At 43.5% G+C, this 19,353-nt stretch overlaps 1 protein-coding gene and 1 pseudogene across 10 annotated transcripts in view; one reads left to right on the top strand and one right to left on the bottom strand.

Annotated features, from left to right (window-relative positions):
• Nucleotides 1-9,618, bottom strand: part of LOC147035868 (vomeronasal type-2 receptor 1-like) — a 48,142-nt gene extending 38,524 nt beyond the window's left edge. For 2 of the 10 annotated variants that reach the window (XM_085847832.1, XM_085847865.1), the window contains exons 1-3: nt 9,427-9,618; nt 4,799-4,856; nt 2,411-2,738 (exon numbers count right to left, since the gene is read on the bottom strand). In XM_085847832.1, coding sequence (XP_085703958.1) covers nt 2,411-2,738 — 328 coding nt within the window. In that variant the 5' untranslated portion in view covers nt 4,799-4,856; nt 9,427-9,618. The remainder of the gene's footprint in view (nt 1-2,410; nt 2,739-4,798; nt 4,857-9,426) is intronic. The other 8 variants (XM_085847847.1, XM_085847842.1, XM_085847850.1 and 5 more) reach the window with 7 other exon arrangements.
• Nucleotides 9,619-17,389: 7,771 nt separating this feature from the next.
• On the top strand, nt 17,390-18,854 carry LOC147035869 (uncharacterized; annotated as a pseudogene).
• The last annotated feature ends 499 nt before the right edge of the window (nt 18,855-19,353 follow it).

The following is a 19,353-nucleotide window of genomic DNA, read 5'->3' on the forward strand; positions in this document are numbered from 1 at the left end:
GATTCTTTGCTTTCTGTCCTGTATCTATCGTTGAACCTTTGGGATGTTTTACAAGGTGAAAGTGAAGATGTGTTGAATCAGCTTAACTGTCCTATTTGTTTGAAATGTATGGCCTTTCATCTCTTGGTGTATTGCATGTTTTCCTTCAAGAGGCAAATACATTTTAAAATGAGAAGGGCAATCCGTGTAGAGCATACCTCCACCACGTAATGCCTGATCCACGAGAATATATCTGGTCCAATACATTTTTGAAATATCATGCAACACAGTACTATATCGTTTTTGGCCCTATCACATGGTGAAGAATCACTTTGAAATTTAAATAATTCTCGTGTCCAGATCTGGATTCGGATCCTCACCAAAATCAAAGCAATTATTCCTTGTCAATCACTCAACCTGTCAAAGAAGATTCATCCGAATACATCCAAAAAATTGAGATATCGTGCTATATATCGGTTATGCCCTATCTCTCAATGGTGAAGAATCACTAAAAAAAAATTATCAGATGAGGATCTGGATCCGGATCTTCACCAAAATTGAATCAATTCTTTCCTGTCACGCACCCAATGTGTCCACTGAGAAATATACATTGTTTGCAGCAGCTTCAGCTGGCATTTTAGCAGACATGATGCTTCGGTGACATGTGAAACAAATCCAGTGTTTTGATGCTGGACTATTTAGAAACATACATGGAAAACCACATTCTCTGAGCATTTGTGGACATGTTTCTCTGCAATACACTTATCAGCAAATGCCTTAACAGCTAACCCTTTCTGTGTGTACGATTATTTCCTACAACAAACAACTTGATCCTCAAAAAATAGTCGATTGCAGGCTGAACAGATGTAGTCTAATCCACGAGTTATCATTTCCTTGAAAGCAGGTATTACCCGATACATCTCACCTCTCTCTTTCTTTTTCTCTAACCTTACAGCAACAATTTGTCTTTTTTTAATTCTCTCGAAGCACCTCACTTTTTTTGAATGCAAGTAAACTTCGAGCTTTCACAGCTGCTCTATATTTAGGATGCTGTGCATACTTATTTTTACTCCATTCCGTCATAGCTGCTCTACGTTTCGGATTCCGTGCATACTTATTTTTACTCTGTTCCATCATAGCTGCTCTATGTTTCGGATTCCGTGCATACTTATTTTTATTCCGTTCTATCATAGCTGCTCTATGTTTAAAATCCCAGGCATAGTGATATTTACTCCGTTCTATCATAGCTGCTTTGTGTTCAGGATTCTGTGCATACTTATTTTTACTCTGTTCTAGCATAGCTGCTCTGTGTTTTTCATCCTGTTGATACCTTTCAATACATTGACTTTTTACTATTTCTCTATGGGTTTCATTGCACTTGTATTTTTTTTACTGCATATAATTTTTTGCTTTGCTTGTAATCTTCATCTTTGTTATATCTTTTTCTGCACATCAGATTTTTCCTTTGTTTGGACATGAATTCATCTGCACCATTTGTTGTCATAGCTTTCGTCTTTGCCCTCGTTTGCTTCGGCTCATGTTGAGTGTGCTGCTTTTGCTGACCTCTCCCTTTGTCTCTTGTCCTCGATACTGATCTATGTGAAGAGGTACTCTTTCCTTGATTTGAAACACCTGCCATAACAGATACAGCTCTGTTGGTGAAGAAATCTGTAAATGGGGAGGATTATCTGCACTCTCATAAAGCACAGAACAATCTTTCGTGCCGAATACAGCATTTGTGCAAGTCTCTGGACTGAGTGTATGTGAGGGGTACTGTGCGTGATTGGTATACAGAACAATCTCTGCATCACTTATGTGAGTGTATGCAACTGTTGTTTGACGAGCTACACTCTGGTCATTCATAACATCGACATTCACGCCTGTGACTTCAAACTGAGTTACCTCACATCTCAGATTCATGGATGCTGCTAGCTTCAGACAGTGTTCGTATACCTCCCAGACATTTCTGTACTTGATTAGTGCAGATCTTCCATTGGGAACTTGAGTTCCATCCCTACCTCTTGAATGAGAATCAAAAACAAAACAGATTTTCTTTCATAACTGCAAAAGTCGAAGCTCCAAATGTTATGAAGCAGTGATTGTTACAGTGTCAGAGTTGCTGTCAAAGCATCGTTCAAAGACATTAGAAAAAACCATCGGTAATATCTGTGCAACTGGATAAAAAAAAAATCCAACAAGAGAGTCTCCAAGAGTGATGAAAAAGTTTGTGTGTAATAAACGTACAGCATGCGGCAATTCAGATAACAAAAGCAGAGGATTATTATGTGTTGAAGACCTTTGCACCAATCGAAACAATTCATTACCAGTCTCAAGAACAAAGTCTGCATCAGTAGTTATTCAAGGGGAAGCATTTTTTTGTTTTTTTTTTCAAACAATATCGAAGCACAGCCATTGGCAACACATTGTTTACCTTTATTTTCTAAAAATTTGGCATCACCTTGATGAAAACTACCTCGGATGCAGGCAGCCGAGTTTGGCAAAAGCAATATTTTGGGAGGCTCTTCAATTGGGACTTGTCGACCTTCTATATTTGCAGCCATTTGATGAGTCGTTTGTCGAGGTGTTTCATTGCATCTTTGTGCAACGTTTTGTACAGACCTTTGGGCAGCGTTTTCAATCATTGCAGCACAAATGGGTGGGACATCTGTCCCAGTGTTGATGAGGACATTTGCCCCAGTGTATGCAGCAGTGATGACCTTTTTATGCTGTCCCTTTTTCCAGTACTTTGTCCTGGGCATCTATATCAAAATAAAAAAAATAAAATTTTGCTCGTAAAATTAAATTACGATGAGCGTTGACAACCACATGCAGACATAATTTGCAACCACAGCGCCACACTGATATGTTAACTGAAATAAGAGAAGGGAAAAAATCAGTAAATAGTACATATTCAATGTGTAGAATGAAAATTTAAGAGCACAAAGGCAATGGATAGTTGTGAAAATTTTGAAATCGAGAGCCATTTCTTTTCTGCATGCAATAACGTTGTGCCAAAGCGTTACTTTAGCCTGTACCAGCAAGCAACTGGTTGCACAAAACCCCCAAAAAACGGTACCATATTTATTGACGCAAAACGATCTGGGCAGCATGGAATGAAAAAAATAAAATATTGGGATTACATTTTTTTGATTATCCGCATCGATGTCAATAAATGCCCACATCAAGCATGTGTACCTCATATGTAGATGGACAAAAATATTAGGCAGTTTCCATGTCCCAAAGTGTTTCTGCTCCAGGGTTTAGTCATACCTATTCAATACGTTCACACACAACTTGGATACAGGTGGAAGCCATTTGGCCCATCAATGCTGTGCTATATTGGTACCCCATTATTACAATCAATCAGTTTACCAAGTTAAATTCACTGCTGGTGGGGATGAGCAGGTGGTATTGAGGAGAAGAGTGGAGCAAGCAGATATATCACAACCAGTGTGTTGTATCTTTATAACAGGATGCAGTGTTTTTCCATCATTTGGCATTTCCTCAAATAAGTGGTTGCACAAAGAAGTGGTTGAGATAACGTACCATATAAATGAACAAGTAGAAGGCACATGCCTCTGCCATGCAATGCTTGATCCACGAGAACATATCAGGGCCATTGTATTTTTTTAAAATATGTTATCCAGTACTATATCATTTTTGACCCCTTCTCTCAATGGTTTGGAATCACTTTTTTAAAATAAATAAATAAATAGCCTCAGATTTTCACAAAAAAAAAAATAATCGATTCTTCCTTGTCACACATCCAGTATGCCCACGAAGTTTCATCAAAATCCGTCCACAACATTTTGAGATAGTGTGCTATACATCTTTTTTGCCCTGATTTCTCAATGCTGGGGGAAAAGAATAAAAAACCTTCTGTGGCGGAGGTAAAAATCATTCATTACATTGATAAGTGGTCAAAGAATAACACAAAATATGCTTCACGTGCCTTACTTATTTCGTATAACATTTCACAAATATACAATATCCCCCAAAATTATTTTTGCGTGGTCCTGTTCATGCATTCATAACAAATAGCATCGGTATATCAATGGAATGTGACTTCAGTTTTCTCATTCTTAGAATTAAAACTTTAAAAATAAAATGAAATAAATAAATACCAACATCTGTCCTGAAGCTCACATGGACAAGGAGCAACAGTCACTCAAAACCCCCCTCCAATCCTTGATTTTTTTAAATGCCATGAACAATATTAAGTACATCAAGGGTGATGGCGAAGTTTGTGGCGAAGTTTGATTGAAATTCTCAATGTAGTTTCGGAGAACACAGCAAATACCTATTTTCGGTGGGGTGAACTCCCCCCTCCCTCCCCCCTACACTCCCTTAACGAGCACAGATTTTGATGCAGACAATAAGCTGTCACATCACGGGTGAAGAATGTTGTCAAGTTTTATCAAAATCGTGTGTGCAGTTTCCGAGGAGCGCGGAAATACCTATTTTGGAGGGGTCGAACCCCCCACACACCAACCCCCCCTCCCCAACCAACCCCCCTCCCCCCAAACAACCCCCACCACCAACCACCAACACCCCCACAAACAACCACCCCCCAAACAACCAACCTCCCCCACCAACCAACCCCCCCCCCCCACCAACCCTGAAGTTGGTTTAGTCCATTTCATAATGACTGAAGTGTTTACAGACTGACTCACTGACTCAATCACCGACAGACACTGCTCCATCGCATCAGCTCACCTGACAAAATTTAATGTCAGCTTATAACAGGTGGGGCTTGTGCCCAAGAGATTGCAAGACACTTTATATAACCATAATTATAATGTAAATAACAAAGTCTTACCTTCAGGGTAAATGAAGTACGAACACAAAGCACTCTCTCCAATGAAGTGGTGCTGGTTCTGTGTGAAACAAAATGGACGCCTTTCACAATTGATTTAAACCACGCCAACACCGAGTCTGGCATAATTAAACCATTGAAAACTACGGTTTGCTTGAAGGGGTACCTCATGAACCGACCTAAAAATAGAAGATCGGATTTTACGATACAACACATTCTGGATAATACTGTTGCGAAATCGCGCCCGCTGGCGTGCGAGCGGCCACGTAACTCGAATCGCGGCACGTCGCCCACCGGACGGACAATTCTGTCGCGACCCTCTCGGACTAACACCGGGAACTAGTCACGGGTGGGCCTTTCGGCCTCACCACGATCGTGCCAATCGGCCCCCCGCGTGGGATAGGGTTCTTCGCCAAATTCGACCTACCTAAGTACCCACACGGAGGGTAGACCGGGCGATCGCACCTCGCCGCAGGTCGACTCCGGACACGGGCCACTTTAAGCGACCCGTTCCGTACAAAAGGGATAACCGAGCGGTGTTATCATCAACCTCGACGGTTCCGATTAATTATCAGGCATATTTAGCCCACTACCAACCCTTTACGTGAAGCAAGATGGAGATTCAATAAAAGAAAAGATGAAGCGAAACGGGAAAAACAGTTCAACATGAGGCACATTTATTCCGCGGCACACGGAAAGCACACATATACAATTACAACAATTATGCATCAAAAGCAATTGCAACAAAAGAAACACAACAATGCAGATCTACTACCGACTACGCAAGCACACGGCAAAACTTACACAGTTTTACTTTACGGACGGCGCCGACAACACATACACTCAAAAGCAAAAGAAAAGGGCCACCCTCAACGACAAGGGGGCAGACCTGTGGGCGCGAGACCGGGTGGAGCCTACCCGTCTTGTGATAAGACGCAAATGCGGCGGCGGTGCCCCGACTCCGCGCTCCTCCGCGGGTTTCGTTGGCACTGCTTGGAATGAGGTGGGAACGGGGCCCCCCCTTTCCGCACTATCTCAGGGGGGGAAGGGGGGAATTGTTGATGCTCTGGGGAAAGAGGATAGCTGGCTTGCTTGGGTCCCGCGACGAGCGACTCCACTGCGACCTCGATCGCGTTCCCGGCTTCCCCTCTCTGCAGCTCCCCGACAGGCTCCGAACTCCGACAGACTGACTCTCCTCCAGACCCGTCTTGACTGCTGCTGCCACACCTCTCCAACTCGCCCGAGCCCAAAACTCCGACTGCCTCAAACTGCTTCCGACCCAAAACTGACTGAATTCGCCCCGCGCTCGGCGCTTTATAGTACGGCAGGAGAACCCATATGCAAATTTCCTGATCAGGATGAGCTCGGGGGCAGAGCCACGCTCGCCCATTGGACGGAGGAAAAGTGGGCGTGAACCTCCCATGATCCTCGATTTTGCATACATCGATTCTACTCCGATGCGCCTGGAGGCAGGGCCAAATCGCCCTGCGCTTAATGATTGGACGGATCGGAAGTGGGCGTGTATCATTCCTGATCCGACTTCCCCTCGGAAAGGCCGCTCTTTGTACCCGCGGCTCAGCGCGCGCCCTGTACGAGGAAATTCACAAACCACCATTCAGGTCCCGTAGGTGAGATATCTCTGTAAGTACATGTGTAGTTAGCCACAAACCCGTTGTTAAGAGGGAATAAATGCAATTCATTCGGGCTGCGACCCTTTAAGAAAGCCGTTTTTCTGTTCTATCTTTATTTTGAACCAACCACGTCTCAACCTCAATCACGCAACAACCACCAACCGCAACGCCGCTTCACAACAACAACGCCAACAGCCACGACCTTTACCTTCACAACTCGCTCTCACAAACCTCGCATCACCGCCATTCCAAGCGTCACCTTGGCCAGGGACCGCCACTTTAGACCCTCCACCACCTTCGCCTCTCGTTCTGCGGCCATTCCCGCACCACTTGTGGGCGCCGAGCGTCGGGCTGTCCTGGCCTCGTACAGGGCACGCGGTGAGCCGCGGGTACAAAGAGCGGCCTTTCCGAGGGGAAGTCGGATCAGGAATGATACACGCCCACTTCCGATCCGTCCAATCATTAAGAGCGGGGCAATTTGGCCCCGCCTCCAGGCGCGTCGGAGTAGAATCGATATATGCAAATTCGAGGATCAGGGGAGGTTCACGCCCAATTTTCCTCCGTCCAATGGGCGAGCGTGGCTCCGCCCCCGAGGTCATCCTGATCCGGAAATTTGCATATGGATTCTCCTGCCGTACTGTAAAGCGCCGAGCGCGGGCCGAATTCAGTCAGTTTTGTTTTGGGCTCGGGCGAGTTGGAGAGGTGTGGCGGCGGCGAAGTGTAGCAGCGGCAGAGTTTTTTGGGCTCGGGCGAGTTGGAGAGGTGTGGCGGCGGCGGAGTGTGGCAGCAGCAGTCAAGACGGGTCTGGAGGAGAGTCAGTCTGTCGGAGTTCGGAGCCTGTCGGGGAGCTGCAGAGAGGGGAAGCCGGGAACACGATCGAGGTCGCAGTGGAGTCGCTCGTCGCGGGACCCAAGCAAGCCAGCTATCCTCTTTCCACAGAGCATCAACAATTCCCCCCTCTTTCCCCCCCCCGCGCTGAGATAGTGTGGAAAGGGGGCCCCGTTCCCACCCCATTCCAAGCAGTGCCAACAAAACCCGCGGAGGAGCGCGGAGTCGGGGCACTGCCGCGGCATTTGCGGCTCATCACAAGACGGGTAGGCTCCGCCCGGTCTCGCGCCCACAGCCCCGTCTGCCCCCTTGTCGTTGAGGGTGGCTCTTTTCTTTTGCTTTTGAGTATATGTGTTGTCTGCGCCGTCTGTAAAGTAAAACTGTGCAAGTGTTGCCGTGTGCTCGCGTAGTCGGTAGTAGATCTGCATTCTTGTGTTTCTTTTGTTGCATAGTTGTTGTAATTGTATATGTGTGCTATCCGTGTGCCATGGAATAAATGTGCCTCATGTTGAACTGTTTTTCCCGTTTCGCTTTGTCTTTTCTTTCATTGAATCTCCATCTTACTTCACGTAAAGGGTTGGTAGTGGGCTAAATACGCCCGATAATTAATCGGAACCGTCGAGGTTGACAATAACACCGCTCAGTTATCCCGATAGTACGGAACGGGTCGCTTAAAGTGGCCCGTGTCCGAAGTCGACCTGCGGCGAGGTGCGATCGCCCGGTCTACCCTCCGTGTGGGTACTTAGGTAGGTCGAATTTGGCGAACAACCCTATCCCACGCGGGGGGCCGATTGGAACGATCGTGGTGAGGCCGAAAGGCCCACCCGTGACTAGTTCCCGGCGTTAGTCCGAGAGGGTCACGACGGAATCGTTTCGTCCGGTGGGCGACGTGCTGCGATTCGAGTTACGTGGCCGCTCGCACGCCGGTGGGCGCGAATTCGCAACAGTATTTTACCTTTTCGCAATGTCTTGGCAAGGAAAAACAAAAAGAGAAGAGAAGAGAGAGAAAAAAATTTACTTCCTGGTTCGGAGCATACCAGCACTCTGATGTTCCCGAAATTTATACACCGTCTAATATGAAAACGATCATAACTTGGGCCATTGTGTTTATCTATAAATGCGCATAAGAAATCGAGAAATTATTAGAATACACGAAGTAATCACTCTCCCGTACGAAGCCAGTACGTTGTAACCCGTAATGGGGAACGTGGCTGTGCTTCCCTTCCCCATTGGCCACGCCCACGCAACAACGTGTCTTGCCAGTGGTTTGGTAAATAAATGGCCATAACTTGGGAAGCACTTTTCCGATTAATATCAAACCTTGAAAAGGCACATACTCAGGGCCCCAGCAATATACCTGGCAAGTTTCAATTACATCGGACCAGAGGTTGTCGAGAAACAGCGGTCTTACACACACACACACACACACACACACACACACACACACACACACACACACACACACACACACACACACACACACACACACACACACACACACACACACACACACACACACACACACACACACACACACACACACACACACACACACACAGCTGGAATTGTAGATAGATGTGACCACACACGTGGTGCACACACCGTCAAGAAAGCTCTCATTCAGGTAGTTTTGTTAAATAATCTTCCTATTGTAATCGAATTTGTTTTCGCCGAATGTTAAGCTCACATGGATGAGGAGCAAGTCACTCAATCTGTACAGTGATGGGAGCAGGAGCAAGTCACTTCCGATCATACAAAATGTCAAAGTGGGGGGGGTGGGGTATTATATATATATATATATATATATATATATATATATATATATATATATATATATATATATATATATATATATACTCCACATCTTTTCATCCAGTTCGAAAGAGCACACGGAGCATGAGACAAATAAATAATAATTAAATAATGCTACGTGGCAAATTTTAAAAAAAATAACTCCATATAAAATGCCATCTATTAAAAATCGAAACTGAATCTTTTGACTTTACATGTGAGGTAAGCAATGAAATTCACAATTTGTTTGAGAAAATTAATCGACAGATTTATTGAGGTAAAACAGTTGCGGCCTAGCACCAAAATAGCCATGTCACCACAGACACATTAAATTAAATGTAAAAACTCGACATCCATTTGCACGACAAACTTCACATTTACCTGATACTCAAACAATCCGCTCTGGACAAGGTAACACCTGTTTGTGCCAAGGATAATCGAACTATAATTCCAAAGATAACAGGAGCTCAAATACAAGTCTTCCACCAAGGAAATATAATCCAATATGGCGATTGGCGAAGGCGGAACATGAAGGAACCACGTGATCACATCGCTTACGTCACACGCATCGTCTCGAAGCTTCCATCTGTCGTCAGCACATTTTTAAAATTTCAATCGACGAGGACCGGTGTTAATTGTTGCGATAATTTAAATATAATACATGATAAACTCTCGTGGTTAAAGCCTTTTTAAAAATATTGTAAAATAATAATTTATAAAAAAAATAAAAAATATTCATAAAAAACCCCACACCACGCCTCACTTACACAATCATACACCTCAAACAGAAGGAGCACAAAGCCTTCTTCACCCGTACTACAAAATGTGATAACTACATTTTTTTAAACAATAATTATAAAAGATTACACTTCTTTTGAAATAACTTTATCCCCACGGCAAAATAAATAAACATCTGCCATGCAGGTGAAACAATGAGTGCGTTCTCCGAGATGCTAAAACATCGCTTCCCCCACTCTGTCCCTGTACGAATCTGTGCCTCCTGGAGGTAAATAGTGGGTAGCGACCTCACCTTTCACCTCTTTACCTTTAACTATTAAAAAACAGGTGTGCTCCATGAGCAAACGATTTGCTATCGCTTGCTAAGATAATCGTTCCGTATCAATCGCTTTGCAAGCCGCTTCTTGGCAAACAGCGCAAGCAATCAAAAGTGTTGGTGAAGGAAAGCGATCTGATTGAAGACACAACGTGTCCACTTATGTCAGAAAAATGGCCATTGGATTCAACCCACTGTACTGGACCAGATCCTACCACAACACACCTTGCACCACACCACACCACACGGGGTGGTCAAGGAGGTCGAGGGTGGGGGTTTATGGTGTTTGTGAAGGAGGTGGTATGTTGTGTTTGAGGGTGTGTATGGTGTGCATTGTGTGAATGGACTGCCGACTCTGAGTGGATTGTTTGTCTGATAAACTGTGACTGTCTGTATGACTGTGAATATGACAGTGTGTGACAAGACTGTGACCGTTTCTCTGATGGGTTGTGATTGTCTGTCAGATGGAATGTGACGGTCTGACAGAATGTGATTGTCTGATGGAGTGTGGCTGTCCAGTTGATGGAGTGTGGCTGTCTGTTTGTCTGATGGAGTGTGGCTGTTTGTCTGATGGAGTGTGGCTGTCTCTCTGATGGAGTGTGGCTTTCTGTCTGTCTGATGGAGTGTGACTGTCTATCTCTCTGTATGTCTGATGGATGGTGACCCTAACCCAAACTACCCCCACCCTGCAATTATTTTACCCTCCCCAACCATCAACAACCTCTTCCGAACCTCCAACTCTCTCTCCCCCAACCTTCAACTCTATTCTCCACCACCCAACTGTTTCCCCCACCACCAAGCAATCCCGTTTACCCTCTGCAACGATGCTGTCCACATTTATTACTTTGTGTTTAACTTATCTAAACACAAATTCAATTGCTACCGACTATGTATTCAGGAAAAAGGGAGAACTGCTTAAGTAATAAATAGATTGAATGCAGAGTGTTATTTGAATGCGAAACTAGACATGTATGACCGGCTCTCCCCCCCCCCCCCTTTTGATGAACGACACATCTTTTGGCAACCATGGTGGATTGAAGGAAAAATATTAATTAATGTTTACTCTGGAACTACTGTATCAATAAATGTGAGACATCAGAGTTATGATGGAACAGCCATGTGGAATGAAGCTTTGAAATTTCAACTGGATCAGGCCCAGGGTTTGGCAGCCATGTTGGATTGAAGGTCTGGGTACCCGGTCATCACTGCCAGCAGTTATAAAGTGGCAGTTCTAGTTATTATTATTATTATTATTATTATTATTATTGTTATTATTTTTGCATGTACGTTTTTTTTTCTCTCTCTTCTCTTCTCTTTGTGTTTTTCCTTGCGATGACATTGCGAAAAGGCAAAATACGTTGGCGCTAATTGAATAATTGGCCATTAAAACTAAATTGCGAATAATCATAACTGTGATATGCGAACTTCCGGACAGTGAGGACTTAACTTACGGACTTTCGAATAGACGGTTACTGTATTCTTTCTCGATTTTTCTCGATTTTCTTAAACATAATGCCCCAATTCATTCAGTGATGATTACTGTAATCTTTCTCGATTTTTTTCTCGATTTATCGACTTACTGTATTCGTTCTTTCTCGATTTCTGTAATTTCTCGATTTCTTTCTCGATTTTCTTAAACACAATGCCCCAATCCAGTCGTCGTGTACGCCAGCAAAGGAACGAAGCAGCACGTCTTGCAAGCAAAATGGAATCTAACGAAGCACGAGCTGCTCGCTTGACACGCGACGCAACACACGTGACAAAGTTTCGTGCAACTGAAACGGATGAAAAACGAACTGCTCGCTTGGCAGACAAACACTGAACGCGAGGCAAGGCGTCGTGCAGCTGAAACGGATGAAGAACAAACTGCACGCTTGGCAGACAACACTGAATGCGAGGCAAGGCGTCGTGCAGAAGAAATGGATGAAGAATGAACTGCTCGCTTGGCAGACAACACTGAACGAGAGGCAAGGCGTCATGCAGAAGAAATCCCTCACCAGCGAGAAGACCGGCAAGTAAGGGATGCCCTGCACCATCAGGACGTACACCGTGCGAGACGAGAGCAGGCTCACCGTGAGAATCGCAACATTGCTCGATACGATGATACCGATTTCTTCCGAGAGGAACTTCATGTTGAGTACAGCCAGGCGTTGAGCAGGACCTCATTATTTCAATGCACTAGATGCTCACATTGTGATGCTTTTGTGTGAAGCGAGGAGAGAAGAGGATTTTGCTGCTACCATGGCAAGGTCGACCTGAAGCATGATCCTACGAATCCAAAACCCGGTTCAATTCCATCACAACCTCCAGATGCTATTAAAAACCTTTTCCTTAACCAGGACTTTGTGAATCACGCGAAACAGTACAACAACGCACTTGCAATGGCAAGTATCTGTGTCCGAGAGATAGGTATGTCTAGCTTCAATCCTGGAGTGCGCATTCTCGGGGTCGGACATCCGGAAACTTCGCCGACCCATAATGCAATGTCTGCATAGCAACGCTGGCGAAGGGGAAAACAAAGTACCTCGTTCGCTCGGATCGCCCTGCTATGCGTTGCAGCAGTGTAGGTCGTGCTAGCGCTATCGCACCACACTCGACTCGTACCTGTTACAAGTTTGTTTCTTTCATAGCCTTTGTTACACATTATTATTTGCAACAATGCCGAAAAGTTGCTGTATTTTCAGTTGTACTAATAACAAGGCAAAAAATTCAGAACTCTCCTTTTATCTCATACCAAGTCGGGCTACTGAACCAGAGAGGAGACTTCTGTGGCCTAGAGCCATCAATCGTGGCATCAATTTCTATCAAATGTTAGAGTTTGATGGTTGATCAAACAAATGTTAGAGGCTCTAACATGGATACCTGCAACATTTTTGTGTAGCACAGTCTGCACCCAGCCAGAGACCAAAAATTTGTGGGCTTTCAGTGATCGGTAGTTTTTCATTGTCTCATTGTAAACTCTCCTGAGATTAAAAAGAAAAATATATTCTGTGGTTAGTTATTAAAATAGTACCAGGAAAATTAAACAATGGCACATCACGCAAAAACATTAATGCCTTGGCCTTTGATTGCCATTAATAGGATTAGAACTTGCATATATATGTAGTTGAAAGTGTGTCTGTCTGTGTGTCTGTGTGTGTTTATCTGTGACCTATGCACGCGAATAGTACTGAACTGATCCTCACCAAACTTCACATGCTGACAGAACATGTACCCGAGAGTGTCCCGATGTAAAAGAATTGTACTTCTGACTTCCAGTTTCCGAATTATGACGTCATCACCTAATTTCGTAACGTTAATTTTTCAAGTTCAGCCGATTGACATGGGACCAACGGAATTTGATAGAGAATGAGAAATTAATACAACAGTCAATTGAAGACAATGACCTCCGACTTCTCGGTTTCCGAATTATGACTTCTGCATTTGACACACTTGCAAAAATGACCGTATGTATATTATACCATATAATGATATACTAATCATCTGTAAGTCATATTTTATTAACATTTTCTTTGTTCATTATTGTCATAACCATGGTTATAAAAACCAGTTTTATTGTCACTGTATAACGTTTTTGCGTCACTTCGGCCTGGATTCGGGATCAGCAATCAAATAATGTAAATCACCATTAAAAATTATTTTTTGATGATGTGGGAATTATCTTAATTAAAACCAGTAGAGGAAATATACACCATGTCTGATATTTGGGTCTTTCATGTCTCCGACGATGCCTTTATCTCCAGGGACGCATCATTCCCCATGACAAAAACCGGAAGCAAAAGGGTCATCGCTGACGACACGGATTCCAAATTGCCAGAGTATTGTGTTCTTGTTGTTGTTGTTGTTGTTGTTGTTGTTGTTGTTTACTATTCTCTCATATGCACGCGTTGAGTATGAAGCTCACTACGTTCGCTATTAAATGCTGTGCGGTGTATAAACACGATCGGGTTTGATTTCTATGTTGCGAATATTAAACGCTGTGCGGTGTATAAACACGATCGGTTATATAAACACAATTATCACTACCAAGCTAATATAAGCTCTGCAGCACAAATCAATAAGGTGAGTGAGTACGAGGTGTCACAATTCTCATGAATGATTATCATATCATATGTCATATGATCTGATGATAATCAGTGTAATGTGTTGATGATAATCAATGTAATGTGTATAGCTTTCCCCCTATGACCTATAATATTTGTATTATTAGAAGCCATAAGGCAGTAGCTTTCAGCTACCCCCTATAATAATAGCCTAAAATTAATAATATATTGACGAATCATCAAAACATTGAACATACATCGGACAACCTTAATACATATGATCTATAATCTACAGACTAACCTATGGCCTCCTATTAATATGTGTATATTAAAGAGTGTAGCTTTCTGTAGTAGGTCGAAGCATATTGAACCAGTACCAGTCTCATTAATGTTTTCATCATTGATCAATATATTATAGGCCATAGTGGGTAGCTTAAAGCTACCCTGTATGGCCTATAATATATTGATCAATCATGAAAACATTGAACAGACATTGGACAACCTTAATGAACATGACCTATAATCTACACACGAAGGAGACTGGTTTAATATGCATTGACCTATAGAAGATGACGATCAACTATTATAATCGCAGTCGGTTGAAACATAAGATATGTCAAAACCTAGGAGAAACACTTCAATGCAAATGGTTAGTAAACTATTGATGTGCAAATAGGATCAGTTTGCTGAATTTTTTCCTGATGGGTTTATCTTTCAATCTAGTGTTCATGGTTCGAACAACATGGTGGAGACGAATCTTTGTATAGCACTCACAGATGTGCTGAATGAGAGAAAATATTGAATTCTTGACGCCTGGAAAACTCATTTCCGGAGTTTTCCTGGATAATATCGTTTTTTTACATTTTCTTTCAAACTATCGACTGTACTTTGCGATCATTTGAATTGTTATACTGGCGTTTAGCGTTTAAATTGTAACTTCTTAAAATATTACTCTAAAAATAGATTGACGATTGAAAGAGAAAAAAAGCATCAATAATCGCATTCTTTCCGATGAAAGGTGCATGTGGAGCTCTTCCCAGACTTATTATTGCATTCGAACGCCACGCACTCTGGCATTTTTTACGTTTACCAGTTGAAAATACTGGCAAAATAATTAAAACTCTTAATGCATCCACAGGTTTTTTGAATTGCGTGCGACTCGCGAGTGGCAATGCGACATGGCTGCTGAGCCATTTCCGGTGACTTCAGTTCTCACTGCTGCGAGTTGATGGCATTGCTGGTCCAGGTTATGATTAGAAGTCCGTGGTCATAGCCGAGACACGGATTTGAAATTGCCAAGGTATTGTGTTGTTGTTGTTTCCTTTTCTCTCATGTGCACACGTTGAGTATGAAGCTCACTGCGTTCGCTATTATACACTTTTGTTGAGAACAGTAGTGGATCAATCCACGCTGCCTCACCCCAATATGTTCATATTGTACGTACACATGCGATGCAGAGACTGTCTAATATTTCCTCGCCAAATATAGATGATACGGCGTCCATGGTATTTGATACACTATCATAGGCCTTATTTACATCAACAAAAACCAAAAGAGGTCGTCTATTATACACATTTCCTTGACAACAATAGTTCATCAGTATCAGTACATGCTGCCTCACATAATACACTTTCTTCTAATATCCACTTTCGTTGAAGCGGAGATATTTTTTCCCGAGCAATTCCTCATCATCAAGCAGGTTTCCTCATCAAATCCTCACCAATTCCTCATCCATTTCGCATCCATTCCTCATCATCAAGCATTTACCTCAGCAATAGGACCAGTACCTCTATCAGGAGATCGTGCTAAATAGAGTGACTATTTACTTTTGTATAGTGGCAAAAGGTTGGTTGTGCTCATTCCCGCGGACCCCAGTGAAAATCGCTGGAACTCCCGCACTTTTTGAGCCGGACCCATGCGAATCATCGCAGGGCTCTCGGAACTAATTGGCCTCCCCAGTTGGCAGTGGATCCCCTTGCGAGGACTCCCGCGATGTGAGTTGTAGGGGATAGTTCCCTGACGAGTTGCCCCGAGCACAACCACCTCACATAAAATTAATCCACACATTAATACATAATAGTAATATTTTGATAATTAAAAAAAATTATTGATGCCTCCTAAAAAGCGAGGAAGCAGCATTGGGAGAAAAACGCCACACGCGAAGACTGTGAGAGCGTCACGAGATGTAGAGACCGAAGAGAAAACGACATCAAGGCATCAAAGAGACCGGTCGCATTCGGCAGCTGCTCAGCTTGCAGAGAATCCTGAAGATACGGACGCTCGGCGCCGAATCGTTCGTCAAACATCCACAGCAGCGAGAGCAGCAGAGCTGCCTGAAGCTACAGATGCTCGATGCAGAAGCAATCGCCAAGCAACCGCATCAGCGAGAGCAGCAGAGCTGTTTGAAGCTACGGACGCTCGATGCAGAAGCAATCGCCAAGCAACCGCAGCAGCGAGAGAAGCAGAGCTGCCTGAAGCTACGGACGCTCGACGCAGAAGCGATCGCCAAGCAACCACAGCAGCGAGAGAAGCAGAGCTGCCAGAATCTAAGGACGCTCGACGCAGAAGCGATCGCCAAGCAACTGCAGCAGCGAGAGAAGCAGAGCTGCCTGAAGTCTCGGACGATCGACGCCGAAGCAAACGGTTGCATTCAGCTGCCAATAGAACCGGCCCTTTCAAATCATCGAAAATGGAAAGAGAAGCCTTTTACTATAGACCGCATAATCAGTATCAATTAATCCCTATACTTCAAATAGGTGGGATGGATGAGATCTGACATCATTGTGGCGCAAGAAAATTCAAGAAAGAACCTCCTGGTATGTGTTGCAGTGGAGGGAAAGTGAAAATCACTGATATATACGAACCACCAGAACCGTTGAAGTCTCTGTTGGATGGAACATCTGCCCACTCGCAACATTTCTTTGGCAATATCAGGAGGTATAACTCATGCTTCCAAATGACATCATTTGGGGCTGAAGAAGTTAGGTTACTGGGCTGCTTCCTTAAATTTAAGATTTGTGGGAAAGTATATCATCGAGCCGGGGCCATTTTGCCACAACCCGGAGAAGAACCGAAGTTTCTTCAGATCTATTTCATGGGCGATCACAATCAGGAAGCTCAACGTAGGTGTAGCGTTGTTGAAGATATCCTTCTCGAGTTGGTTTTGGACTTGCAAAAGATGTTGCATGAAACGAACAACATCGTAAGAAGTTTCAAAACAGCCTGAGAACAGGCTCCCAGTGAAGACATGAGGGTTGTAATTCATGCTGATAGAACTCCTGCTGGAGAGCATGAGAGAAGATACAATGCCCCACAAGTGGATGAAGTGGCCATCGTCATCAATGGGCAAGAATTCAATCGGCGTGCCATCGTCATACACTGCAGAAATGACCAACTGCAGAGAATCAGTGAGACACACCACTCCTATGATGCCCTGCTATACCCGTTGATTAACTGGGAAGGAAAAGGTGGCTATTGCTTCCAAATATGGCAGTTCAATCCCACGAACGGACGAATGAATGTTGGAAAAAAAGTATCTGTAAATGATTACTATGCATACAGAGTCATGCACAGGCAAAATAGTTTCAATATCATTTTGCGTTGTCGCCAACTGTTTCACCAGTATATAGTTGATATGTATGCAAAGATTGAGACTGAACAACTACGATTCATCAGAACTCATCAGCAACAGTTACGCGTGGCTGATTATATACATCTCGGTGATTCTCTAACCAATGACGGCCATGCAAATGTTGGTCAATGAGTTATATTACCATCATCATTCACTGGTGGACCATGGTATATGGCAGAACGAACTCAAGATGCAATGGCATATGTTCGAACTTTTGGAAGACCTGACCTTTTCATAACTTCAACCTGTAATCCTCAGTGACCAGAAATTTTCAAAGAACTATTACCAGGACAAGTCGCACATGACCGACATGATCTAATAGCGAGAGTCTTTCAGAGGAAAGTGATTCTGTTGATAGATCTTATGACGAATTTTAACGTGTGTGGGTATGTTGCTGCCTACATGTAAACCATAGAATGGCAAAAACGTGGTCTTCCACACGTACATAGCCTTTTTTGGCTCAGAGAAAAACTTAGACCCACCCAGATTGACTCAGTCATTCACGCTGAATTGCCTAACCAAAAGAGTATCCGTTTCTGTACGCTATTGTGAAACGTCATATGATCCATGGTCCATGTGGGGTAATAAATAGCAAGGCACCCTGCATGACAAATGGAAAATGTGGAAAGAAGTTTCCGAGAGAACTCCACGAAACGCAGTCGGATAAAGATGGATATCCGTGGTATCGTAGGCGGGCACCTGATGATAGTGGATTTGAAACAATGGTTAAAGTTCACGGTATTCCTGAACCCGTCGTTGTTGATAATAAATGGATAGTTCCATATATCCCATTACTCTCCACTATTTTCAATGCCCATATCAACGTTGAGTACTGCAATAGTGTAAAAGCTATCAAATACATATGCAAATACATTCACAAGGGCAGTGAACAAGCCGTAGTAACCATTGAGAGAAACGACATCAACGAGGTTCAAAATTATGAAAATGGTCGATATATATGCAGAAATGAAGCCATATGGAGGATATTGAACTTCCCCATTACTGGCAGGTTTCCTCCAGTTATTCACCTGACAAATCACCTTGAGAACGGACAGAGAGTATATGTTACAGATCAAAATGAAATGTCCAACAACGAGCGGAAGAACCTCCAATTTCTATTTTACTGGCATTTTTCAAACGATGCGAAATTGATGGCTTTGCTCGAACTCTACTGTATGCTCAGGTGCTAACGTATTTCACTTGGAACTCGAGTCAGAAACGTTGGAACAGGACAGAAGCAAGGTTTAGAATTTCCAGGATATCCCGGTATTTCCAAATCTGACGCATTGGGTCGAGTGTACAGAGTCCATCCCAATAATTGAGTGTTTCCACGTCCGCCTCCTCCTGCATGTGAAACGAGGTTCAGTGAGTTTCATAGACCTGAAAACAGTGGACGGGCAAATTTGCAGCACATTCCGTGAGGCTTGCAATCTCCTCGGACTCCTAGAAGACGATGCCCATTGGAACGCCACGCTTGAAGAGGCAACTGTTTCTCAATTCCCATCGACCATTTGGTATCTATTTGCAATTATGATAACTGCGTGTGAGATGTCAGATCCCAAGAGTCTATGGGACATTCA

This window comes from Eptatretus burgeri, chromosome 1 (genome assembly GCF_056783735.1).
Source record: "Eptatretus burgeri isolate ZD-2024b chromosome 1, Ebu_testis_v1, whole genome shotgun sequence".
NCBI lineage: Eukaryota > Metazoa > Chordata > Myxini > Myxiniformes > Myxinidae > Eptatretus > Eptatretus burgeri.